The following is a 26,934-nucleotide window of genomic DNA, read 5'->3' on the forward strand; positions in this document are numbered from 1 at the left end:
AGAGCTTGAAGGATCTACAGAAAGGAAGGGTATAAACTCCCCAAATACAGGTGTGTCAAGCTTGTAGCATCATACCCAACAAGACTCAAGGCTGTAATCGCTGCAAAAGCTACATCAACAAAGTACTGAGTTAAGGGTCTGAATACTTATGTAAATGTGATATTTCTGGGGGGTTTTATATACAATTGTAAAAATGTCTAAAAACCTGATTTTGCTTTGTCATTATCTGGTATTGTGTGTAGATTGATGAGGGGGAAATCAATTTAATCCATTGTAGAACAAGGATGTCACGTAAAACAAATGTGGAAAAAGTCAAGGGGTCTGAATACTTTCTGAATGCCTTGTATGTGGGTCAGACATGGTGTGTCCCTGTATGTGTGTATATGTGGGTCAGACATGGTGTGTCCCTGTATGTGTGTATATGTGGGTCAGACATGGTGTGTCCCTGTATGTGTGTATATGTGGGTCAGACATGGTGTGTCCCTGTATGTGTGTATATGTGGGTCAGACATGGTGTGTCCCTGTATGTGTGTATATGTGGGTCAGACATGGTGTGTCCCTGTATGTGTGTATATGTGGGTCAGACATGGTGTGTCCCTGTATGTGTGTATATGTGGGCAGACATGGTGTGTCCCTGTATGTGTGTATATGTGGGTCAGACATGGTGTGTCCCTGTATGTGTGTATATGTGGGTCAGACATGGTGTGTCCCTGTATGTGTGTATATGTGGGTCAGACATGGTGTGTCCCTGTATGTGTGTATATGTGGGTCAGACATGGTGTGTCCCTGTATGTGTGTATATGTGGGTCAGACATGGTGTGTCCCTGTATGTGTGTATATGTGGGTCAGACATGGTGTGTCCCTGTATGTGTGTATATGTGGGTCAGACATGGTGTGTCCCTGTATGTGTGTATATGTGGGTCAGACATGGTGTGTCCCTGTATGTGTGTATATGTGGGTCAGACATGGTGTGTCCCTGTATGTGTGTATATGTGGGTAAGACATAGTGTGTCCCTGTATGTGTGTATATGTGGGTCAGACATGGTGTGTCCCTGTATGTGTGTATATGTGGGTCAGACATGGTGTGTCCCTGTATGTGTGTATATGTGGGTCAGACATAGTGTGTCCCTGTATGTGTATATGTGGGTCAGACATGGTGTGTCCCTGTATGTGTGTATATGTGGGTCAGACATGGAGCACTTCCATACTGTAGTCTTCTGTCTCTGTGTACTGGGAGGAGTTTGTGTCTGACTGGGTCGGGGCCAGAGCCTCCTTGTGCTCCAAATTGGGCTCCATGAGAGGAGGCTTCTCCAACATCTGCTTTTTACACGTCTCCGGGCGATTCTGGACATAGATCACCCGGTTGTAGGCCTTGAGTCTTCGCCACAGCTGGATGTAGACTTTACACTGGATGTACATGAAGACCATGCCGCCAGTGAAGCCGATGGCTACCACCACCAGTTTGGTCCAGAATGGCCACTCCAGGATACCTGGTGTTAGGGTTAGAAAAGAAAGAAAGAAAGAAAGAAAGAAAGAAAGAAAGAAAGAAAGAAAGAAAGAAAGAAAGAAAGAAAGAAAGAGAGAGATGTAAAATACATCGCAAACAGTCACAGCCATAGATACCGTTGAAGTGGGAAGTTTACATACACTTAGGTTGGAGTCATTAAAACACATTTTTCAACCACTCCACAAATTTCTTGTTAACAAACTATAGTTTTGGCAAGCTGGTGAGGACATCTACTTTGTGCATGACACAAGCAATATTTCCTTCAATTGTTTACAGACAGATTATTTCACTCACTGTACCACAATTCCAGTGGGTCAGAAGTTTACATACACTAAATTGACTGTGCCTTTAAACAGCTTGGAAAATTCCAGGAAATATGTCATGGCTTTAGAAGCTTCTGATAATTGACATCATTTGAGTCAATTGAAGGTGTACCTGAGGATGTATTTCAAGGCCTACCTTCAAACTCAGTGCCTCTTTGCTTGACATCATGGGAAAATCAACAACAAAAAATCATTCAGATTTTTTTCACATTTTCAAATTGTAGACCTCCACAAGTCTGGTTCAACCTTGGGAGCAATTACTAAATGCCTGAAGGTACCACGTTCATCTGTACAAACAATAGTACGCAATAGTAAGTATAAACACCATGGGACCACACAGCCGTCATACCGCTCAGATATTAATGCACTTTGGTGCGAAAAGTGCAAATCAATCCCAGAACAACAGCAAAGGACCTTGTGAAGATGCTGGAGGAAACAGGTACAAAAGTATCTATATCCACAGTAAAACGAGTCCTATATCGACATAACCTGAAAGGCTGCTCAGCAAGGAAGAAGCCACTGCTCCAAAACCACCATGAAAAAGACAGACTACAGTTTGCAACTGCACATGGGGACAAACATTGTACTTTTTGGAGAAATGTCCTCTGGTCTGACGAAACATAAATAGAACTGTTTGGCCATAATGACCATCGTTATGTTTGGAGGAAAAAGGTGGAGGCCTGCAAGCCGAAGAACACCATCCCAAACGTGAAGCACGGGGGTGGCAGCAACATGTTGTGGGGGTGCTTTGCAGCAGGAGGGACTGGTGCACTTCACAAAATAGATAGCATCAACGGGGGAGGAAAATTATGTGGATATATTGAAGCAACATCTCAAGACATCAGTCAGGAAGTTAAAGCTTGGTTGCAAATGGGTCTTCCAAATGGACAATGACCCCAAGCATACTTCCAAAGTTGTGGCAAATTGGCTTAGGACAACAAAGTCAAGGTATTGGAGTGGCCATCACAAAGCCCTAACCTCAATCCCATAGAACATTTTTGGGCAGAACTGAAAAAGCGTGTGCGAGCAAGGAGGCCTACAAACCTGACTCAGTTACACTAGCTCTGTCAGAAGGAATGGGCCAAAATCCACCCAACTTATTGTGGGATGCTTGTGGAAGGCTACCCAAAACGTTTGACCCAAGTTAAACAATTTAAATGCAATGCTACCAAATACTAATTGAGTGTATGTAAACTTCTGACCTACTGGGAATGTGATGAAAGAAATAAAGGCTGAAATAAATCATTCTCTCTACTATTATTTTGACATTTCACATTCTTACAATAAAGTGGTGATCCTAACTGACCTAAACAGGGAATGTTTGATCGGATTAAATGTCAGGAATTGTGAAAAACTGAGTTTAAATGTATTTTGCTAAGGTGTATGTAAACTTCCGACTTCAACTGTATGTGCTTATCTAGGATGACGATGCTATAATAATCATTCTGTCAGGTGAAGAGATGGTGAATGGTGAATGGTGAAAGATGAAAGAAATGGGAGTAGATAGTTCTTACTTCCTACATGACCCTATCTCAATTAGTCTTTCCACAATTCCTTGTCCTATCTCCTTACCTCCTTCCCAAACAGATTGGAGAAGGTCCAACGTTTGTCCACTCTGGCCTTCTCCAATGCGTTTTAAAAACATTTGACATTATAGTAATTTAGCAGACACTCTTATCAAGACCGACTTAGAAGTTAGTGCATTCATCTCAAGGTATAGACAACCACATATCACAGTCATAGGAAGTCAAACTTTCCTCGCTATCAGCAAAGTCAGCTATTAAGAAAAGTGCAAGAAAGGCAAGGGTGGGTTTTCTTTTTGTCCTTGTGGGGAGGAGGGGGATTATTTGAGATGGAGGCGAGGAGAAAGGTTGAGAGGAATCAAGGAAAGATGAAATGAGAATGGCACTTGACTTTTTTACGGCCTCGTAACCAATTATGCTTTGTACATAATGTTTCCACCGTCGTTTCCTATGAGTGAAAAGGGCTTCTGGACATCAGAACAGCAATCACTAACCTCAACTTGGATGAAGATTTCAACTTCAATGAGTCGGCGGCACAGGACATACTGCTCATTTCAGACCAGGCCTTAATCCCAGACACTTGCTAGAGAAAGAGATGGCTATATGGGGCTCGTTTTAGTAAAGTAGGCATATGTCGCGCATCACTACTTCACAGGAGAGGCATTTCAAGGTAAACGTTTAATTTTTTTATCAAAATGTGTTTTTTGGCAGAGATGTCTTCCGGAACATGTGAACTTCCATGTGCCTTAATAACAAACTTGTATTCCATCTGTAAATACGAATACAATTGTTAAATTAGGAGCCTATTTTGAATATTTTTTAAATATATATTTATTTGATTTAAATATTTTATTTTTACCCCTTTTTCTCCCCAATTTCGTGGCATCAAATTGTTGTAGTAGCTACTATCTTGTCTCATCGCTACAACTCCCGTACAGACTCGGGAGAGACGAAGATTGAAAGTCATGCATCCTCAGATACACAACCCAACCAAGCCGCACTGCTTCTTAACACAGCGCGCATCCAACCCGGAAGCCAGCCGCACCAATGTGTCAGAGGAAACACCGTTCACCTGGCAACCGGAGTCGCTGGTGCGAGATGAGACAAGCGCATCCCTACCGGCCAAGCCCTCCCTAACCCGGACGACGCTAGGCCAATTGTGCGTTGCCCCACTGACCTCCCGGTCACGGCCGGTTGCGACAGAGCCTGGGCGCAAACCCAGAGTCTCTGATGGCACAGCTGGCGCTGCAGTACAGCGCCCTTAACCACTGCGCCACCCGGGAGGCTATAGGAGCCTAGTTGGTTTATTATGGCTGGGGGGCAGTATTGAGTACCTTGGATGAATAAGTTTCCCAAAGTAAATGGCCTGCTCCTCAGTCTCAGTTGCTAATATATGCATATTATTATTAGTATTGGATAGAAAACACTCTAAAGTTTGTAAAACTCTGGCAATCTGTGAAATGTTAACAAACTAACCACTAGCTGTTAACTAATGTTTTCCCTCTACAGTATATGGTTAATTTTTTAGACTGAGAGAATTAGGTGAAATGAGGCGTTGCTTTTTAAACAAGTATATTCAGGGATCAAGTGTAGCTGGAGCTGGGCCTGGCTTAAGCTGGTGCCAGTATAGAGCTGAAAGGAACACCACACACTTTCCCTCTTTCTCACTTTAGCTGGCACATTGCCGAACAGATGTCCACAGGCAATGTCTATAGTGTCTATAATGGCCACCATGTGTGCACTATCGATGTCTATTGTGGCCACTATAATAGAGCAAAATAGAATGCCTGTTTGTTTCGTTCTACTTTATGTTTTTCCCCCAAGTGCAATATTTATGTGTGAGGTCACAAGTGTTCTATTATAAAGGCTGTCATGGCTAACTGAAATATTAGTGCATTGTTTTTTTCTCAAGACTTGATTGTCATTTGCAGTAAAGTCTAGACAACAAATAACATTGGATTGCTTGCTTTACATTGTTTAGCTGTGAGTTAGGTTCACATGAACCACCTTTCATTTTACACACAGAGACTGATCATGTAGATCATATTCTTTGTTGTTTAATTAGTTAAAACCTGCATTTCCCCCGAGCATGGATTTTTTTGCATGTTTCAGTGCAACAAAAAACAGTGTCACCTTTTTGGGCCCTCAGCAGTTTGCATCCCTGCTGAGTGTACCAGAGCGCCGAATAACTGACAAATTTACGAACAGTCAACACCTGTTGAATATGGCCGGTGTCAGTAAACGTTGTCAAAAAAGACTAATTAAATTGTTGCCAGACGCACAGTTACAGTCACCGACGCTCTGTATAACATAAAAACAGCCTAACCAGCTCTGTTAGGGCGAGTAAATCTCTCATTTGTGTGGAAGTAACTAGCAAGCTAGCCAACATTAGCCAGTTGGTTTGGGTGTTGACTGCAGTATTTTGACATCTGGATGAAAAGCGTGCACAAAGTAAACTGCCTGTTACTCAGGCCCAGAAGCTAGGATATGCATATAATTGGTAGATTTGGACAGAAAACATTCTAAAGATTCTAAAACTGTTGAAATTATGTCTGTGAGTATAACAAACTAATATGGCAGACAAAACCCCGAGAACAGCTTGTTTGGAAAAGTTTATTGGTAACGTTTGGGATTCATTTTGTATGTATTTTAATGGAGGGAAACTGGGTGGATTATTGACTGAAGCATGCCAGTTAAACTGAGTTTGTATGGATATAAAGAAGGACATTATCGAAAATAAGGACCATTTGTTATGTAACTGGGGCCTTTTGGAGTGCCAACAGAAGAAGATCATCAAAAGTAAGGCATTTTTTATATCATTATTTCTGACTTTCGTGGATTTCACCAGACGCTACCGTCCCACCTGCTCATAAGAAGTTTTAAGTCAGAACGCTCGGATCAACCTTACTCCTCGGCCAGAGTGTCCAGTGTGCACTCTGAATGCTCTGATAGCAAAACGCTCTGAATTTATGAACGGACAATCTGACAACGCTCTGAGTTTCCAAATGCCCAGAGCACACTCTGGCATTCCAGTCTAAATTTTACAAAAACACCCATTGTATAAACCATTATATAAAGTCTTGAAATCTTTGGTTGTTAAATACATAACCTCACATGTGAATACTTAAAAAGGTGGGTGGGGCTAAAGTTTAAGAAGATGTGAACAATGCTTAATGGGTGTAGACAAAGAAGAGCTCTCCAGTAGGCACCAAAACATTGAAGGGACATTTTCTGCAGGTCGTTCACATATAGAGGCCGACGTGCAGGTACCCTGATAAAACCATGGCAACGAGTAAATAATCCGCCTCTACCCTCTGTGTTATTGGCAAATGTATAATCACTGGTGAACAAACTGGACGAGCTCCGTTCGAGAATATCCTATCAACAGGACCCGAAGAACTGTAATATCCATAATATGTATTTCGGAAACTTGGCAGAACAAGGACGTATAATAGACTAGCTGGCTTCTATGCATCGGACAGAACAGCAGCATCAGGTAAGCTCAAGGGGGGTGATGTGTGTCTCTGTTAAAACAACCGCTGGTGCGTGATCTCTAATATTAAGGAAGTCTCAAGGTTCTGCTAGAAAACCTAATGAAAACCGTTGATGAGAAACTACACTGAACAAAAATATAAACGCAACATGTAAGGTGTTGGTCCCATATTTCATGAGCTGAAATAAAACATCCCAGAAATTTTCTACATGCAAAAAAACGTACTTCTTTCAAAGTTTGTGCACTCATTTGTTTACATCCCTGTTAATGAGGATTTATCCTTTGCCAAGATAATCCATTTACCTGGCAGGTGTTGCATATCAAGAAGCCGATTAAACAACAGGATCATTACACAGGTGCACCTTGTGCTGGGGGACAATAAAATACCACTCTAAAATGCGCAGTTTTGTCACACAACACAATGCAACAGATGTCGCAAGTTTTGAGGGAATGTGCAATTGGCATGCTGATAATTAAATATTACTTTCTCTACCTTAATGTTGTTTTAGAGAATGTGTCAGTTCGTCTAACTGACCTCACAACCACAGACCACGTGTATGGCATTGTGTGTTCGCTGCTCTGGCTCCCCAATGGTGGAACAAACTCCCTCACGACGCCAGGACAGCGGAGTCAATCACCACCTTCCGGAGACACCTGAAACCCCACCTCTTTAAGGAATACCTAGGATAGGATAAAGTAATCCTTCGCCCCCCCCCCCCTTAAAATATTTAGATGCACTATTGTAAAGTGGCTGTTCCACTGGATGTCATAAGGTGAATACACCAATTTGTAAGTCGCTCTGGATAAGAGCGTCTGCTAAATGACTTAAATGTAAATGTAAATGTAAATGTGTGGGTGAGCGGTTTGCTGTGTCAACGTTGTGAACAGAGTGCCCCATGATGGCATTGGGGTTATGGTATGGCTAGGCATAAGCTACGGACAACGAAAACAATTGCATTTTATTGATGGCAATTTGAATGCACAGCGATATCGTGACGAGATCCTGAGGCCCATTTTCATGCCATTCATTTGCCACCATCACCTCATGTTTCAGTATGATAATGCATGGCCCGATGTGACCCATTGAGCCTGTTTGGGATGCTCTAGATCGACGTGTACGACAGCGTGTTCCAGTTCCCGCCAAAATCCAGCAACTTCGCAGAGCCATTAAAAAGGAGTGGGACATCATTCCACAGGCCACAATCAACAGCCACTCTATGCGAAGAAGGTGCCGCGCTGCATGAGGAAAATGGTGGTCACAACAGACACGGACTGGATTTCTGATCCATGCCCCTACCTTTAAAAAACAAGGTATTTGTGACCAACAGATGCATATCTGTATTTCCAGTCATGTGAAATGCATAAATTAGGGCCTAATGAATTGATTTCAATTGACTGATTTCCTTCTATAAACTGTAACTTGGTAAAACTGTTGAAATTGTTGCATGTTGCGTTTATATTTTTGTTCAGTATACTTACCAAGAGAGTTTTTTCTATATTTTTTTGTAGCTGTCTATTTATCACCACAAACCGATGCTGACACTAAGGCCACACTCAACTGTGCAACTGGAGGTGAAAAAAACTCTAGATCATCTTTACTCCACACACAGAGACGCATACAAATCTCTCCCTCGCCCTTGACCATAACTCTATCCTCCTGTTTACAAGCAAAAACTCAAACAGGAAGTACCAGTGACGCGCTCAATGCGTAAGTGGCACGATGAAGCAGATGCTAAGCTACAGGTCAGTTTTGCTGGCATTGAATATAGTCTGTTACAAATGGCTACCCAGCCATGAGCTACCCAGTGATACAAGCCTACCAGATTAGCTCAATGCCTATCTATCTTAGTTTCAAGGCAAGCAACACTGAACCATGCGTGAGAGCACCAGCTGTTCCGGCTGAGGTGAGTAAAGACCTTTAAACAGGTTAACATTCACAAGGCCGCAGCGTTAGACGGATTACCAGGACGCATACTCAGAGCATGCGTTGTTCACCCACGACTGCGTGGCCCCACACGGCTCCAATACCATCATGATGTTTGCCGATGGCATGACGGTGGTAAGCCTGATCACCGACAACGATGAGACAGCCAATATGAAGGAGGTCAGAGACCTGGCAGTGTTGTGCCAGGACAACAACCTCTCCCTCAACATCAGCAAGACAAATGAGCTGTTCATGGACTACAGGAAATAAAGGTTGAGCATGCCCCCATTCTCAATGACAGGGATATAGTGGAGCGGGTCGAGAGCTTCAAGTTCCTCGGTGTCCACATCACTAAGGATTCATCATGGTCCAAACACACAAACACAGTAATTAAGAGGGCACGACAATGCCTCTTCCCCCTCAAGAGGCTGAAAAGATTTGGCATGGGTCTTCAGATCCTCAAAAAGTTATACAGCTGCACCATTGAGAGCATCTTGACTGGCTAGATCACCGTTTGGTATGGTAACTATTTGGCATCTGACGCAAGGCGCTACAGAGTGTAGTGTGGACTGCCACCCAGTACCTCTATACCAGGCAGTGTTAGAAAAAGGCCCTAAAAATAGTCATAGACTCCAGCCACCATAGAATGCACCAAGTCTGGAACCAACAGGACCCTGAACAGCTTCTATCCCCAAGCCATAAGACTGCTAAATAATTTATTAAATAGTAGCAAATACTGTAGCTTCCCGGACTATCTGCATTGACCCGTTTTGCACTAACTTTTGTTGACGCATCACATAGCTGCTGCTACTGTTTACCATCTGTCACTTTATTCCTAGTTATATGTACATATCTACCTCAATTACCTTGTACCCCTTCACATCGACTCAGTACTGGTACCCCTGGCATATACTCAAAAACGTTCTGGGACACTGTAAAGTCCATGGAGAATAAGAGCACCTCCTCCCAGCTGCCCACTGCTCTGAGGCTAGGAAACATTGTCACCACCGATAAATCCGCTATAATTGAGAATTTCAATAAGCATTTCTCTCAAATCTGGACCCCTACAAATCAGCCGGGCTAGACAATCTGGACCCTCTCTTTCTAAAATTATCTGCCAAAATTGTTGCAACCCCTAGCCTGTTCAACCTCTCTTTCGTATCGTCTGAGATTCCCAAAGATTGGAAAGCTGCCGCGGTCATCCCCCTCTTCAAAGGGGGTGACACTCTAGACCCAAACTGCTACAGACCTATATCTATCCTACCCTGTCTTTCTAAGGACTTCGAATGCCAAGGTAACAACCAGATCACTGACCATTTCGAATCCCACCGTACCTTCTCCGCTATGCAATCTGGTTTCAGAGCTGATCATGGGTAGACTCTCTTTTCTGTATACATCAATGATGTTGCTCTTGCTGCTGGTGATTCTCTGATCCATCTCTACGTAGACGACACCGTTCTGTATACTTCTGGCCCCTCCTTGGGCACTGTGTTAACTAACCTCCAGACGAGCTTCAATGCCATACGACTCTCCTTCCGTGGCCTCCAACTGCTCTTAAACGCAAGTAAAACTAAATGCATGCTTTTCAATCGATCGCTGCCCGCACCTGCTCGCCCGTCCAGCATCACTACTCTGGACGGCTCTGACTTAGAATACGTGGACAACTACAAATACCTGGGTGTCTGATTAGACTGTAAACTCTCCTTCCAGACTAACAGTAAGCATCTCCAATCCAAAAAAAAAACTAGAATCAGCTTCCTATATCGCAACAAAGCATCCTTCACTCATGCTGCCAAAAATACCCTCGTAAAACTGACCATCCTACCGATCCTCGACTTCAGTGATGTCATCTATAAAATAGCCTCCAACACTATACTCAACAAACTGGATGCAGTCTATCACAGTGCCATCCGTTTTGTCACCATAGACTCATACACTACCCACCATTGCGACCTGTATGCTCTCGTTGGTTGGCCCTCACTTCATACTCGTCGCCAAACCCACTGGCTACAGGTTATCTACAAGTCTCTGCTAGGTAAAGCCCCGCCTTATCTCAGCTCACTGGTCACCATAGCAGCACCCACTCGTTGCACGCGCTCCAGCCGGTATATCTCACTGGTCACCCCCAAAGCCAATTCCTCCTTTGGTCGTCTTTCCTTCCAGTTCTCTGCTGCCCATGACTGGAACGAATTGCAAAAATCTCTGAAGCTGGAGACTCACATCTCCCTCACTAGCTTTAAGCACGAGCTGTCAGAGCATTTTACAGATCACTGCACCTGTACCATACTGGTATTTATTTATTTTGCTCCTTTGCACCCCAGTTTCTCTACCTGCACATTCATCTTCTGCCGATCTATCATTCCAGTGTTTAATTGCTATATTGTAATCACTTCGCCAACATGGCCTATTTAATTCCTTAACTTACCTCATTTGCACTCTAGCTAACATTGAACCTGTTTGGTTAGCTATGTGCAGATTCAGACTTTTTGTTTTCTTTTGTTCTACTGTATTATTGACTGTATGTTTTGTTTATTCCATGTGTAACTCTGTGTTGCTGTATGTGTCGAATTGCTACGCTTTATCTTGGCCAGGTCGCAGTTGCAGGTGAGAACTTGTTCTCAACTAGTCTACCTGGTTAAATAAAGGTGAAATAAATCAAATAAATAAATAGCAAAGTTATTACCTCATACTCCTTCACATCGACTCAGTACTGGTACCCCTGGCATATAGCCAAGTTATTACCTCGTACCCCTTCACATCGACTCAGTACTGGTACCCCTGGCATATAGCCAAGTTATTACCTTGTACCCCTTCACATTGACTCAGTACTGGTACCCCTGGTATATAGCCAAGTTATTACCTCGTACCCCTTCACATCGACTCAGTACTGGTACCCCTGGCATATAGCCAAGTTATTACCTCGTACCCCTTCACATCGACTCAGTACTGGTACCCCTGGCATATAGCCAACCTCGTTATTACCTGGCATATAGTACCCCTTCACATCGACTCAGTACTGGTACCCCTGGCATATAGCCAAGTTATTACCTCGTACCCCACATTACTGGTACCCCTGGCATCGACTCAGTACTGGTACCCCTGGCATATAGCCAAGTTATTACCTCGTACCCCTTCACATCGACTCAGTACTGGTACCCCTGGCATATAGCCAAGTTATTACCTCGTACCCCTTCACATCGACTCAGTACTGGTACCCCTGGCATATAGCCATATTATTGGTACTCATTGTGTATCTATTATTACTTGATTTACTTTTCTATTATTTATCTATTTTCTCTTTCTCTGTATTGTTGGGAAAGGCTTGTGAGTAAGCATTCCACTGTTAGTTCACATGTTGTTTACGAAGCATGTGACAAATGAAATGTGAGTTGAAATGAGAGAAAGACCTACACACCAGAGCCCAGTCTCACAGGAAATGACATAAAACAAGGTTAAAGGTCAAAGGTTAAAAATTTACCTGGGATTCTTCCGGCTGCATGGGTGAAGAGGTTGTCATTACAAAGTATTACCAGTGACAGAGAGAGAGAGAGAGAGAGAGAGAGAGAGAGAGAGAGAGAGAGAGAGAGAGAGAGAGAGAGAGAGAGAGAGAGAGAGAGAGAGAGAGAGAGAGAGAGAGAGAGAGAGAGAGAGAGAGAGAGAGAGAGAGAACAGATGATTGAATGTACACTATACAGTATAACATGCCAGTATACTCCCTAGTCAAACTCGTGAAAACAGATGGTGGTTCTCTCTCTCCCATCCTTTCTCCTTTTTTAAATGTAACCTTTATTTAACTAGGCAAGTCAGTTAAGAACAAATTCTTATTTACAATGATGGCCTAGGAACAGTGGGTTAACTGCCTTTTTTACCTTGTCAGCTTGGGGACTTGATCTAGCAACCTTTCGCTCACTGGCCCAACACTCTAACCACTAGGCTACCTGCCACTCCTTAGCAGTACAATAACATCTTAACAGACCCAGAAAAAACGTCCTAATTGTCTTGCGCCATGCTGAGAGTACTAGCTGCCATATGACTTGATGTAAGAAGACAGTGAAAGAGATACACTGGCCTGTTATTACGGGATGGGTACTAACTATTATAACGATCAGAGCAGAAACACAACATGTCAATCTGTGTGAACGGGCATGACCCGAGAGAGTGTGTGTATATGTGTCATTTTGTACGGTACTAGAATTGTGTATTGTGTTTTTGCCGTCACTGTATTAAGTGAAGGGTGTTGTGGTGGTTTTGGTGTGTAGTGTCCATGCTGAGGGGTGTGTGGCTGTTCTACGGTGTGCACTGTCCATGCTGAGGGGTGTGTGGCTGTTCTACGGTGTGCACTGTCCATGCTGAGGGGTGTGTGGCTGTTCTACGGTGTGCACTGTCCATGCTGAGGGGTGTGTGGCTGTTCTACGGTGTGCACTGTCCATGCTGAGGGGTGTGTGGCTGTTCTACGGTGTGCACTGTCCATGCTGAGGGGTGTGTGGCTGTTCTACGGTGTGCACTGTCCATGCTGAGGGGTGTGTGGCTGTTCTACGGTGTGCACTGTCCATGCTGAGGGGTGTGTGGCTGTTCTACGGTGTGCACTGTCCATGCTGAGGGGTGTGTGGCTGTTCTACGGTGTGCACTGTCCATGCTGAGGGGTGTGTGGCTGTTCTACGGTGTGTACTGTCCATGCTGAGGGGTGTGTGGCTATTCTACGGTGTGTACTGTCCATGCTGAGGGGTGTGTGGCTGTTCTACGGTGTGTACTGTCCATGCTGAGGGGTGTGTGGCTGTTCTACGGTGTGTACTGTCCATGCTGAGGGGTGTGTGGCTGTTCTACGGTGTGTACTGTCCATGCTGAGGGGTGTGTGGCTGTTCTACGGTGTGTACTGTCCATGCTGAGGGGTGTGTGGCTGTTCTACGGTGTGTACTGTCCATGCTGAGGGTGTGTGGCTGTTCTACGGTGTGTACTGTCCATGCTGAGGGGTGTGTGGCTGTTCTACGGTGTGTACTGTCCATGCTGAGGGGTGTGTGGCTGTTCTACGGTGTGTACTGTCCATGCTGAGGGGTGTGTGGCTGTTCTACGGTGTACTGTCCATGCTGAGGGGTGTGTGGCTGTTCTACGGTGTGTACTGTCCATGCTGAGGGGTGTTGTGGTGCTTTTGGCGTGTACTGTCCATGCTGAGGGGTGTGTGGCTGTTCTACAGTGTGTACTGTCCATGCTGAGGGGTGTGTGGCTGTTCTACGGTGTGTACTGTCCATGCTGAGGGGTGTGTGGCTGTTCTAAGGTGTGTACTGTCCATGCTGAGGGGTGTGTGGCTGTTCTACGGTGTGTACTGTCCATGCTGAGGGGTGTGTGGCTGTTCTACGGTGTGTATGCTGTCCATGCTGTCCATGCTGGGGTGTGTGGCTGTTCTACGGTGTGTACTGTCCATGCTGAGGGGTGTGTGGCTGTTCTACGGTGTGTACTGTCCATGCTGAGGGGTGTGTGGCTGTTCTACGGTGTGTACTGTCCATGCTGAGGGGTGTGTGGCTGTTCTACGGTGTGTACTGTCCATGCTGAGGGGTGTGTGGCTGTTCTACGGTGTGTACTGTCCATGCTGAGGGGTGTGTGGCTGTTCTACGGTGTCTGTCCATGCTGGGGGTGTGTGGCTGTTCTATTCTGTCCACTGTCCATGCTGAGGGGTGTGTGGCTGTTCTACGGTGTGTACTGTCCATGCTGAGGGTGTGTGGCTGTTCTACGGTGTGTACTGTCCATGCTGAGGGGTGTGTGGCTGTTCTACGGTGTGTACTGTCCATGCTGAGGGGTGTGTGGCTGTTCTACGGTGTGTACTGTCCATGCTGAGGGGTGTGTGGCTGTTCTACGGTGTGTACTGTCCATGCTGAGGGGTGTGTGGCTGTTCTACGGTGTGTACTGTCCATGCTGAGGGGTGTGTGGCTGTTCTACGGTGTGTACTGTCCATGCTGAGGGGTGTGTGGCTGTTCTACGGTGTGTACTGTCCATGCTGAGGGGTGTGTGGCTGTTCTACGGTGTGTACTGTCCATGCTGAGGGGTGTGTGGCTGTTCTACGGTGTGTACTGTCCATGCTGAGGGGTGTGTGGCTGTTCTACGGTGTACTGTCCATGCTGAGGGGTGTGTGGCTGTTCTACGGTGTGTACTGTCCATGCTGAGGGGTGTTGTGGTGCTTTTGGCGTGTACTGTCCATGCTGAGGGGTGTGTGGCTGTTCTACAGTGTGTACTGTCCATGCTGAGGGGTGTGTGGCTGTTCTACGGTGTGTACTGTCCATGCTGAGGGGTGTGTGGCTGTTCTAAGGTGTGTACTGTCCATGCTGAGGGGTGTGTGGCTGTTCTACGGTGTGTACTGTCCATGCTGAGGGGTGTGTGGCTGTTCTACGGTGTGTACTGTCCATGCTGAGGGATGTGTGGCTGTTCTACGGTGTGTAGTGGTGTTTTTAGCATGCAGTGAAAGAATTGAAGAGTATGTGGTGTGCAGTGTCCATGCTGAAGGGTGTTGTGGTGGTTTTGTGCTAACCTGCTCTGATCTCGTCTGCAGTGCGGTCGATGAGCACGTAGAGGGACCACACCACGCAGGTGATGGCGATGACATGGAACGTCACGGAACAAATTATCTTCCTCCTCTCACTAGACGTCATCTGGAGCTTCTCCCACTGAGAGAGAGAGAGAGAGAGAGAGAGAGAGAGAGAGAGAGAGAGAGAGAGAGAGAGAGAGAGAGAGAGAGAGAGAGAGAGAGAGAGAGAGAGAGAGAGAGAGAGAGAGAGAGAGAGAGAGAGAGAGAGAAACAAAAGAGGTCAAGTCAGACCCACACAAACACACACATGCACACACACTCAAAGACTCCATTATGTTCTTTTGGACAGGGTTTGGGCGATTGACTATCAATGGACTTTTGCAAAAAAAGGCAAAAAATTCCCTCTTCAGAAGCTGCTTAAACTGAGTGCTAAATATTTGATGGTCATCATTCAGTCAGTGTAATGTGGATCAGTGTAATGTGGATCACACACTGATTCTGGTTAACAATTTATCAGCTGTCCAGTACCACTCAACCACATCGTTAGACCTCTCATAGATCCAACACCCAGGAGGGCTTCTTTATTGATCCATGAAACCCATTGAAATCAATGGTCAAATTCAAATACATATTGGTACATTACACATCTGAATATCTGATGCAATCTCTCAATAACCTTCATAGATGTCGACATGCTTTGAAATTCTTTAGAACAAGCATGAAAGGCCAATGGCCACAATGTATTTTTCAGCTTTCTGGTATTGATTTGATGAAAAGAAGGAAAGGGAGCCCTGAGAGGGATGACTGAATGGGGAACAGGGAGAGGAGCACTCTGCCCATCCACTCTTCTCTGTCAGAGAGGGAGTATAAGATGTGTGTGTGTGTGTGTGTGTGTGTGTGTGTGTGTGTGTGTGTGTGTGTGTGTGTGTGTGTGTGTGTGTGTGTGTGTGTGTGTGTGTGTGTGTGTGTGTGTGTGTGTGTGTGTGTGTGTGTGTGTGTGTGTAACTATTCTTGTGGGGTCGAAGTCATTTGACCAACTGGGGACATGTTGTTGGTCCCCATGATCTCTAGGGGGTTTAGGGTTAAGGTTAGAAGTAGTGTTAGGGTTTGAATTACATTAAGGGCTCGGAGCAAGGGTTAGTTTTAAGGTTAGGTTTAGGAGCTAAGGTTAGGTTTAGGGTTAGGTTTAGGGTTCGTTTTAGGGTTAGGTTTAGGAGCTAAGGTTAGGTTTAGGGTTAGATTTAGGGTTAGTTTTAGGGTTAGGTTTAGGAGCTAAAGTTAAGTTTAGGGTTAGGTTTTTGGATTAAGTTTAGGGTTAAGGTTAGGTTTAAGAGGGTTTGGGTTTATGCTGGTATTAAACCTTAGGTTGCACAGGCCTATTGCAACTTTCTGCCCGGTTTCTATATTGTACATCAGACCGGTCTGGAGAGGGTGGGAGAACATGAAAGGCATTAAGGTTAGGGTAAGAGTACGGGTTAGGGGTTTGGGAAAATAGGATTTTGAATGGGACTGAATTGGTGTGTCCCCACAAGGTCAGCTGTACAAGACTGTGTGTGTGTGTGTGTGTGTGTGTGTGTGTGTGTGTGTGTGTGTGTGTGTGTGTGTGTGTGTGTGTGTGTGTGTGTGTGTGTGTGTGTGTGTGTGTGTGTGTGTGTGTGTGTGTGTGTGTGTGTGTGTCCCTCAACAGGGACTCGGGACTGTTAATAGAATGGCCTATATTTAAGTGCTTTTGTTCAATTAATCAACAGTGAAATCATTTGTATTAAAATGTTGAATCTGGAAGTAATGAAGACTGTTCCATGCCTGAAACAAGAGTGTATCATGTCAACCACTCGAAACCAAACCTCCAAATTCTCCACTGAAATCTTCTTCAAAGCCTTAAACCCCATGTCATGCTACTCTTAATCAGTATTAGATCATTAAAACAGCTTTCTGTCATGGCAGTGTCTTCAAGTGGGGGTCACATCTGAATTTTCAGGTCACAGTCATCTCTGGGAGTGAAGAACTAGAATAGAATGAGTGTATTGCAAGCACACGCACACGCACACACACACACACACACACACACACACACACACACACACACACACACACACACACACACACACACACACACACACACACACACACACACACACACACACACACACACACACACACACACACACACTGTTTTCCACAAGCACACAGAGTATCCAGCCAAATAAGCCAGGATCCCCCGGGCTGAACAAGCTCCATTTTGGTGGCCTCTGGAACATTCTAATGCCTTGATTCCATCTGAAATACACAGTGAAATTACTCAATACTTTATTGAGTTTTACCGCCCAGATTGGAACAATTTGTTGTGGTATTGTGTTTACATTTTAAATGACTGAAAATGTATGAATTCAGTGTATTGTTTGTTTTTTGAGATCCAGTACCGTCTAGTCAAAGGCCTATATGATCAGGACATTTAACCCATCTTCTCTTGAGATTAAACTATTTTACTGCAAGATATGAGTTGCCACAATTATGTTTGTTCTTCAAATTATGTATTTAATTATGTCACGTTCTGTCCATCGTTCGTATGTGTTTTCCTTGTTTTAGTGTTGGTCAGGACGTGAGCTGGGTGGGCATTCTATGTTGTGTGTCTGGTTTGTCTATTTCTATGTTTGGCCTGATATGGTTCTCAATAAGAGGCAGGTGTTAGTCATTGTCTCTGATTGGGAACCATATTTAGGTAGCCTGTTTTGTGTTGGGTTTTGTGGGTGATTGTTCCTGTCTCTGTGTTTTGCACCAGATAGGGCTGTTTTTGGTTTTCCACGTTCATTGTTTTGTAGTGTTCATGTTTATCTGTTTTTGATTAAACATGAGTCAATATAACCACGCTGCGTTTTGGTCCTCCTCTACTTCACCACAGGAAAACCCTGACAAATTAAAACAGAAAAAATAAGTAAATTGCCCAAATTTCCACCCTCTTAAAAATGTAAGGTTACATTTTAAAATCAAACAAATTGTGTGATGGGCACTTTTTCAAATGAAAAAAAAAATGGGTCTCTAAAATAAACAGAACAGATGCTGAATGAAGTTCTGGGTCTGAATGAAGGTCTGGGTCTGTGTAACGGTTGTCTTCGGTGGAAGGAGAGGAGGACCAAAGCGCAGTGTGGTAAGTGTTCATATTTTTTATAAAACAACTGAACACTGAACAAAAACAACAAAACGACAAACGAACAGTCTTGTAAGGTAACGAAAAACACTAAACAGAAAATAATCACCCACAAACACAGGTGGGAAAAGGCTACCTAAGTATGATTCTCAATCAGAGACAACGAACGACACCTGCCTCGCCCTGACCAAACTAAAACAAAGACATAACAAAGGAACTAAGGTGAGAACGTGACAGTCTGAATGAAGTTCGGGGTCTATACGTGTTAAGAGACGAGAGAGAACAGGTCAACTAGTGAAAGAATTTCAATGAGTGTTTGCAACTCTGTTTGTTAATTGCAGTATGTTATTTATTCTAAAAAAAAACACTTGTTTGACAACTGACCCACATATTTTTTCTTAAGTCTGCTGACTTGCACAGGCTTCAATCTTCCTTTTAAGAGACATTTTCTCAGCTATCTGCAATACAGGTATGACTGAGGAATGAAACAGGTGTTAAATATGGGCTTTGCTACACAGAACAGTCAACTAGTCCATTGTCAACACTTTGACTAAATCAGTAGACATGGATCAATATCTTTGAAAATACCATGTAAGTATCATTAGCATTTAAAACAATTCAATCCGTCTTCTTTGATCATATTTTGGACCAGAGTGAGGCTCTAACTCCACTAGCCTACCTATTGTTTCTGTAGTGAGGAGGATTCACCGTCTTCATCAAATGTTTTCATTATTTATCTGAAGATAATCGCCAAAAAGCCTACCAGTATGCAAATGTATGTCTCTCTTACCGATGCGATTGGGTAGGCTACTCACCAGTCGATAACTTTAACATCACTGTCTGGCAAGTCCTGATGCAATACAGTATAACTACGTTATATGACTTATGAATGGCAAGGATACATGAGATTGACTTCATTCTGTCAGTTTGACACCATGTATAAACTAGTCAAGCTTGCTGTTCGTCAATCAAACCACAATAAGCCTAGCACTTTGTGGCTGCATACCAAACACGCAAAATAAATAAATCAGTTTTCCAGAAAACAATAGGCTGAGTGGATTTCCACTCATCGTTACCACATTGTATGGGACGTGCAAATTGACTCATATAGACGATGAAGAAGCAGCATGCTTTCTCCTCCGTGTAATGAAATTTGACCACTGAGTACACAACACAGACACACAGGTACCAGGAGGCGGGACAGACATCAGACTGTCAAACCAGCAGTGTTTCCCTGTCATCACTGTGTTTCCCTGACAGGCTCCTGTCCAATGAATAGATCGCTAGAAGATGCATTTCATTCATTCTAGTGGGAGAGGTCTTGGCTAACGTTGTTTCTGACTTGCGAATGGTAAAAAGTTGCCTAGATAATTTAAGTGAAAAAAGTATCCAGCTGAAAATGAGTGTGCAACCGGCTATATGCTGTAGCCAACAGCCGATGCTAGACGAAAACACCACACACACACACACACACACACACACACACACACACACACACACACACACACACACACACACACACACACACACACACACACACACACACACACACACACACACACACAGTCCTTCTGTCTCACCTTGCGCAGGGGTTTCAGCTTGGTCTGCATGATGAACTGGTACTTGCAGAGTTCACAGCAGCGTGTGTCTGAGGACTTGATCCACTGCTGCAGGCACGCCTGGTGGACGAAACGCAGGCTGCCCGTACAGTGGCACGGTGTTATCAACGGGCTCTCGTCATCTCCTTCACAGTGACAGATCCTACAGAGAGAGACACAGACACACAGGGTCAGTTACAGACACAGATAAGTAGACCATAGCAGATACACAGCTATTGGGACGGCAGCTAGCCTAGCGGTTAGAATGTTGGGCCAGTAACCGAAAGATTGCTGGATCGAATCCCCGAGCTGACAAGATAAAAATCTGTCATTCTACCCCTGAACAAGGCAGTTAACCCACTGTTCCCTGGTAGGTCATCATTATAAATAAGAACTTGTTCTTACATGACTTAAATAAAGCTTCAATAAAAAATATATATACAGTGCCTTCAGAAAGTATAAATACACACCCCTTGACTTACTCCAGTTTGTTGTTTTACAGACAGTTACTGATAGAGTTATTACCCCCAGACAGTTATTACTTACAGACAGTTACTGATAGTTATTACCCCCAGACAGTTAATGATACAGTTATTACCCCCAGACAGTTAATGATACAGTTATTACTTACAGACAGTTATTACTTACAGACAGTTAATGATACAGTTATTACCCCCAGACAGTTAATGATACAGTTATTACCCCCAGACAGTTAATGATACAGTTATTACCCCCAGACAGTTAATGATACAGTTATTACTTACAGACAGTTATTACTTAGACAGTTAATGATACAGTTATTACCCCCAGACAGTTAATGATACAATTACCCCCAGACAGTTAATGATACAGTTATTACCCCCAGACAGTTAATGATACAGTTATTACCCCCAGACAGTTAATGATACAGTTATTACTTACAGACAGTTATTACTTACAGACAGTTAATGATACAGTTATTACCCCCAGACAGTTAATGATACAGTTATTACCCCCAGACAGTTATTACTTACAGACAGTTACTGATAGAGTTATTACCTCCAGACAGTTATTACTTACAGACAGTTACTGATAGTTATTACTTACAGACAGTTACTGATAGAGTTATTACCCCCAGACAGTTATTACTTACAGACAATTAATGATAGAGTTATTACTTAGACAGTTACTGATACATAGTTATTACCTCCAAACAGTTATTACTTACAGACAGTTAATGATACAGTTATTACTTCCAGACAGTTAATGATACAGTTATTACTTACAGACAGTTACTGATAGAGTTATTACCTCCAGACAGTTATTACTTACAGACAGTTACTGATAAAGTTATTACCCCCAGACAGTTATTACTTCCAGACAGTTAATGATAGTTATTACTTACAGACAGTTAATGATACAGTTATTACTTAGACAGTTAATGATACAGTTATTACTTCCAGACAGTTAATGATACAGTTATTACTTACAGACAGTTACTGATAGAGTTATTACCCCCAGACAGTTATTACTTACAGACAGTTCATGATAAAGTTATTACCCCCAGACAGTTATTACTTCCAGACAGTTAATGATAAAGTTATTACTTACAGACAGTTAATGATAAAGTTAGTACTTACATACAGTTAATGATAAAGTTATTACCCCCAGACAGTTATTACTTCCAGACAGTTAATGATAAAGTTATTACTTCCAGACAGTTAATGATAAAGTTATTACTTACAGACAGTTAATGATACAGTTATTACCCCCAGACAGTTATTACTTCCAGACAGTTAATGATACAGTTATTAACCCCAGACAGTTATTACTTCCAGACAGTTAATGATACAGTTATTACTTACAGACAGTTACTGATACATAGTTATGACCTCCAGACAGTTATTACTTCCAGACAGTTACTGATAGAGTTATTACCCCCAGACAGTTATTACTTCCAGACAGTTACTGATAGTTATTACCCCCAGACAGTTATTACTTACAGAAAGTTACTGAAAGTTATTACCCCCAGACAGTTATTACTGTCGCAATAGTGAACTTGATGAAATGTATTTGGAGGTGTTTGCAGAATTGTTTTATTTTGCAGCGACATTTGTTGTATCTGCCCCCAGGGAACACACTGGTTGAATCAACTCTGCTTTCACATCATTTCAATGAAATGATATTGAACTAACGTGGAATGGACGTTAAATTGATGTCTGTGCCCAGCGGGTGACCCTTTCCAACAGTCAATTTTTTTTGCAAATTGTTGTGGACCAGTCCAATGTGGATGGTCATTTGTATGGCTACTTTGGGAATATTAAATAATCATGGCCAGAAAAGGTGAGGAAGTTATTCTGCAATGGTTATTAAAGAACACCTGCTCTTTCCATGACAGACTGACCAGGGGAATCCAGGTGAAAACTATGATCCCTTATGGTCCCTCAGTGTAGATGAAGGGGAGGAGACAGGTTAAAGATATAATTTTAAGCCTTCAGACAATTGAGACATGGATTGTGTATGAGTGCTGTTCAGATGGTGAATGGGCAAGATAAAATAAGTCTTTGAACAGGGACTGGTAATAGGTACCAGGCACAGCGGTTTGAACAGGGTCTGGTAATAGGTGCCTGGCACAGCGGTTTGAACAGGGTCTGGTAATAGGTACCAGGCACAGCGGTTTGAACAGGGTCTGGAATAGGTGCCAGGCACAGCGGTTTGAACAGGGTCTGGTAATAGGTACCAGGCACAGCGGTTTGAACAGGGACTGGTAATAGGTGCCAGGCACAGCGGTTTGAACAGGGTCTGGTAATAGGTACCAGGCACAGCGGTTTGTATCAAGAACTGAAACGCCCCTGGTTTTTTCCAATCAACAATTTCCTGTTTGTATCCAGAACGGCCAGCCAACTTGACACAACTTGTGGAAAGTATTGGAGTCAACATGGGCCAGCATCCCTGTGGAACCCTTTCAACACCTTGCAGAGTTCATTCCCTGATGAATAGAGGTTGTTCAATTTAATGTTAGGAAGGTGTTCCTAATGTTTTTTACACTCAGTATATATTTCCCATTTGCACAAGATACTACTAGTCTACTATTACCTTCTTGCAATGCAAGACTTCAACTATTAGAAACTGTTTGACCGTATTATTGTTTACGGGAGGATAAGCACATTCTCACGTCAATTTCAGTTTTTATAAAAGCCAACTATTGAGTGAAAAATGTAGCATATACATGTTTTAGAACACAACTTTCATAAATAAGGCCCTGATGACAGTCGCATCTAAAGCTCTCCTCTGTTCCTCCCTCTGTTCCTCCCTCTGTTCCTCCCTCTGTTCCTCCCTCATACACCCTGATCACACAGTCAACATCCAATAAGCAGTTGAATAACTTTCTCCTCTCCACTGTGTTTAATAACATAATACCATTGTTTCAATGGAAACACCTTCCCAGTTTTCTCTGCTCTGAGTGGTACGTCCATACAAGTCAGCATTGATCTATAACATCTCCTTTCCATTGGTAACACATTTGCGCTGGCTCGATTTCTAATCATTGCCTCTTGGTCAGATTCAAGCCGAACCGGGGAGAGTCACTCCAATAATGTTTCAGAAAGACTGTTGCATTAGGCTAGCAGCCAGGACAAAGTGGAGCAGAATTAACAGAGTGGGTGGCAAGGCATAATATAATAGCCATATCTAGGAAAACCAAAGTTCCAAAGGCTGGGCCTAATATAGTGTATAAGAGGTCATACAAGAAGTTTTGTGGTGATTCATATGTTGATGATTGAAATTTTGCTGGTCTGTGGTGTGTAATGAGGAGCAACCAGACGCTGCACTTGATGCATTTATGAAACGACTTATTCCCGTTACTAATAAGCACGCACTCATTAATAAAATGACTGTAAAAACTGTTAAATCCTCTTGGATTGATGAGGGATTGAAAAAATTTATGGTTGGGAGGGAAGAGGAAAAAGGTATGGCAATTAAGTCTGGCAGCCCAACTGACTGGCAAACATACTGCAAATTAAGAAATAATGTGACTAAACTAAATGAAAAGAAACTACACTACGAAACAAAGATAAATTATATAAGGAATGATAGTAAAAAGCTTTGGGCACCTTAAATTATATTTTGGGGAAAAAAGCTAACTAGGCTCCTTCTTTCATTGAATCAGATGGCTCATTCATCACAAAGCCCACTGATATTGCAAACTACTTTAATTACTTTTTCATTGGCAAGATAAGCAAACTTAGGGAAGACATGCCAGCAACAAACGCAGACACTACACATCCAAGTATATCAGACCAAATTATGAAAGACAAGAATTGTACTTTTGAAATCCAGAAAGTCAGTGTGGAAGAGGTGAAAAAAAATATTGTTGTCTATCAACAATGACAAGCCACCAGGGTCTGAAAATCTAAATGGAAAATTACTAAGGATAATAGCTGACGATATTGCCATTTCTTCAATTTAAGCCTACTAGAGAGTGTGTGCCTTCAGGCCTGGAGGGAAGCGAAAGTCATTCCGCTACCCAAGAATAGTAAAGCCCCCTTTACTGGTTCAAATAGCTGACCGATCAGCCTGTCACCAACCTTTAGTAAACTTCTAGAAAAAAATGTGTTTGACCAGATACAATGCTATTTTACAGTAAACAAATAGACAACAGAATTTCAGCATGCTTATCAGGAAGGGCACTCAACTAACACAGCACTTACACAAATGACTGATGATTGGCTGAGAGAAATCGATGATAAAATGATTGTGGGGGCTGTCTTGTTCGACTTCAGTGCAGCTTTTGACATTATTGATCATAGTCTGCTGCTGGAAAAACTTGTGTTATGGCTTAATACCCCCTGCTATAATGTGGATAAAGAGTTACTTGTCTAACAAAACACAGAAGGTGTTCTTTAATGGAAGTCTATCAAATATAATCCAGTTAGAATCAGGAAATCCCCAGGGTAGCTGTTTAGGCCCCTTGCTTTTTCAAATTTGTACTAACGACATGCCACTGGATTTGAGTAAAGCCAGAGTTTCTATGTATGCAGATGACTCAACTCTATAAACGTCAGCTACTACAGCGACTGAAATTACTGCCAATGTTTAGTCGATGTAGTAGCTGACGTGTATAGCGTTGAGTTAAATGCATACATAGAAACTCTGGCTTTACTCAAAGTCAACAAAAAGCTGCAGTTAGTTTCAGAGTGGGTGGCAAGGAATAAGTTATCCCTAAATATTTATAAAACTAAAAGCATTGTATTTGGAAAAACACTCACTAAACCCTAAACCTCAACTAAATCTTGTAATAAATAATGTGGAAATTGAGCAAGTTGAGATGACTAAACTGCTTGGAGAAACACTAGATTGTAAACTGTCATGGTAAAAACATGTTGATGCAGTAGTAGCTAAGATGGGGAGAAGTCTGTCTGTAATAAAGCGATGCTCTGCCTTCTTAACAACACAATCAACAAAGCAGGTCCTACAGGCCCTAGTTTTGTCGCAACTTGACTACTGTTCAGTCGTGTGGTCAAGTGCCACAAAAAAGGACAGGAAAATTGCAATTGGCTCAGAACAGGGCAGCACGGCTGGCTTTTGGAGAGCTAATATTAATAATATGCATGTCAATCTCTCCTGGCTGAAAGTGGAGGAGAGATTGACTTAATCACTACTTTTATTTATGAGAGGTATTGACATGTTGAATGCACCGAGCTGTCTGTCTAAACTACTGGCCCACAGCTCGGACAACCATGCATATCCCACAAGACATGCCACTAGAGGTCTCTTCATAGTCCCCAAGTCCAGAACAGACTATGGGAGGCACACAGTACTACATAGAGCCATGACTACATGGAAATCATGGAAATTCCATGCAAGCAGTAAAATTAGATTTAAAAAACAGATGATTAAACAACACCTTATGGGGACTGTGAAGCAACACACACACACACACACACACACACACACACACACACACACACACACACACACACACACACACACACACACACACACACACACACACACACACACACACACACACACACACACACACACACACACACACACACACACACACACACACACGGATGTAGTACTGTAGATATGTGGCAGTGGTGGAGTAGGGGCCTGAGGACACACAGTGTGTTGGGAAATCTGTCAATGTATTGTACTGTTTTAAAATTGTATAAACTTCCTTAATTTTGAGGGACCCCAGGAAGAGTAGCTGCTATGGGGATCCATAATAAATACAAATACAAACAGGAAGTGTCAGTAGTGATCTCAATCCTGAGTACATCCCAAATGGCACCCTATTACTCTTTATAGTGCACCACTTTAGGAATAGAGTTCAATCAAAGCTCCTTAAGGTTCTATACTTGTCTTGTTCTCTATAGGGAGTAACAAGTCAGGACACCATCCACCTGTGTCTGTGTGTTCGTCTGTCTCTGTCTCTGTCTCTCTCTACTTCCCTCTCCCTCTCTGTCTGTCAAGTCAGAACACCATCCGCACCCCTCTCTCTGTCTGCCTGTCTCTCTGTCTGCCTGTTTCTCTGTCTGCCTGTCTGTCCCTGTGGATTGCCAGACTTAATCATTTAAATCCTACTTAGCAAGTAGAAAAATAAAACACACCCACGCAAGCCTTGCACTCACACACCTACACTTGCCTACGCAGTACATACTCCTGACACGAGTCAGGTCATGAGCTAACCGACCTTGGTCTGACACAAAGTGTGTGTGTATACATGTATGCGTGTATACGTCTGTGTGTCATACCTTATAAGGCTATTTGAAGCCAATAATCTGCCTGTTGATCCCTAGCCTGAACCCACTCCCAGAGAGCTCATGTTCCTCTCTCCCAGGACAACTACCTCATTTGAGCTGGGTCAGGGAGTGTGTGGCGTGCAGGAATCTACCACCACAAGGTTGGAAGGGGGTGGACC

At 43.2% G+C, this 26,934-nt stretch overlaps 1 protein-coding gene across 6 annotated transcripts in view; it reads right to left on the reverse strand.

The window, feature by feature from the left end:
• Window positions 1-1,058: 1,058 nt before the first annotated feature.
• The window catches only part of LOC124041115 (E3 ubiquitin-protein ligase MARCHF8-like), a 165,029-nt gene continuing 139,153 nt past the window's right edge, over window positions 1,059-26,934 (reverse strand). For 4 of the 6 annotated variants that reach the window (XM_046358301.1, XM_046358297.1, XM_046358298.1 and 1 more), the window contains 4 exons: window positions 20,010-20,190; window positions 15,288-15,423; window positions 12,249-12,263; window positions 1,059-1,490 (listed from right to left, as the gene is read on the reverse strand). In XM_046358301.1, the coding sequence (XP_046214257.1) occupies window positions 1,186-1,490; window positions 12,249-12,263; window positions 15,288-15,423; window positions 20,010-20,190 (637 nt within the window). In that variant the 3' untranslated portion in view covers window positions 1,059-1,185. The remainder of the gene's footprint in view (window positions 1,491-12,248; window positions 12,264-15,287; window positions 15,424-20,009; window positions 20,191-26,934) is intronic. The other 2 variants (XM_046358302.1, XM_046358299.1) reach the window with 1 other exon arrangement.

Source organism: Oncorhynchus gorbuscha, linkage group LG08 (genome assembly GCF_021184085.1).
Source record: "Oncorhynchus gorbuscha isolate QuinsamMale2020 ecotype Even-year linkage group LG08, OgorEven_v1.0, whole genome shotgun sequence".
In the NCBI taxonomy this organism is placed as follows: Eukaryota; Metazoa; Chordata; class Actinopteri; order Salmoniformes; family Salmonidae; genus Oncorhynchus; species Oncorhynchus gorbuscha.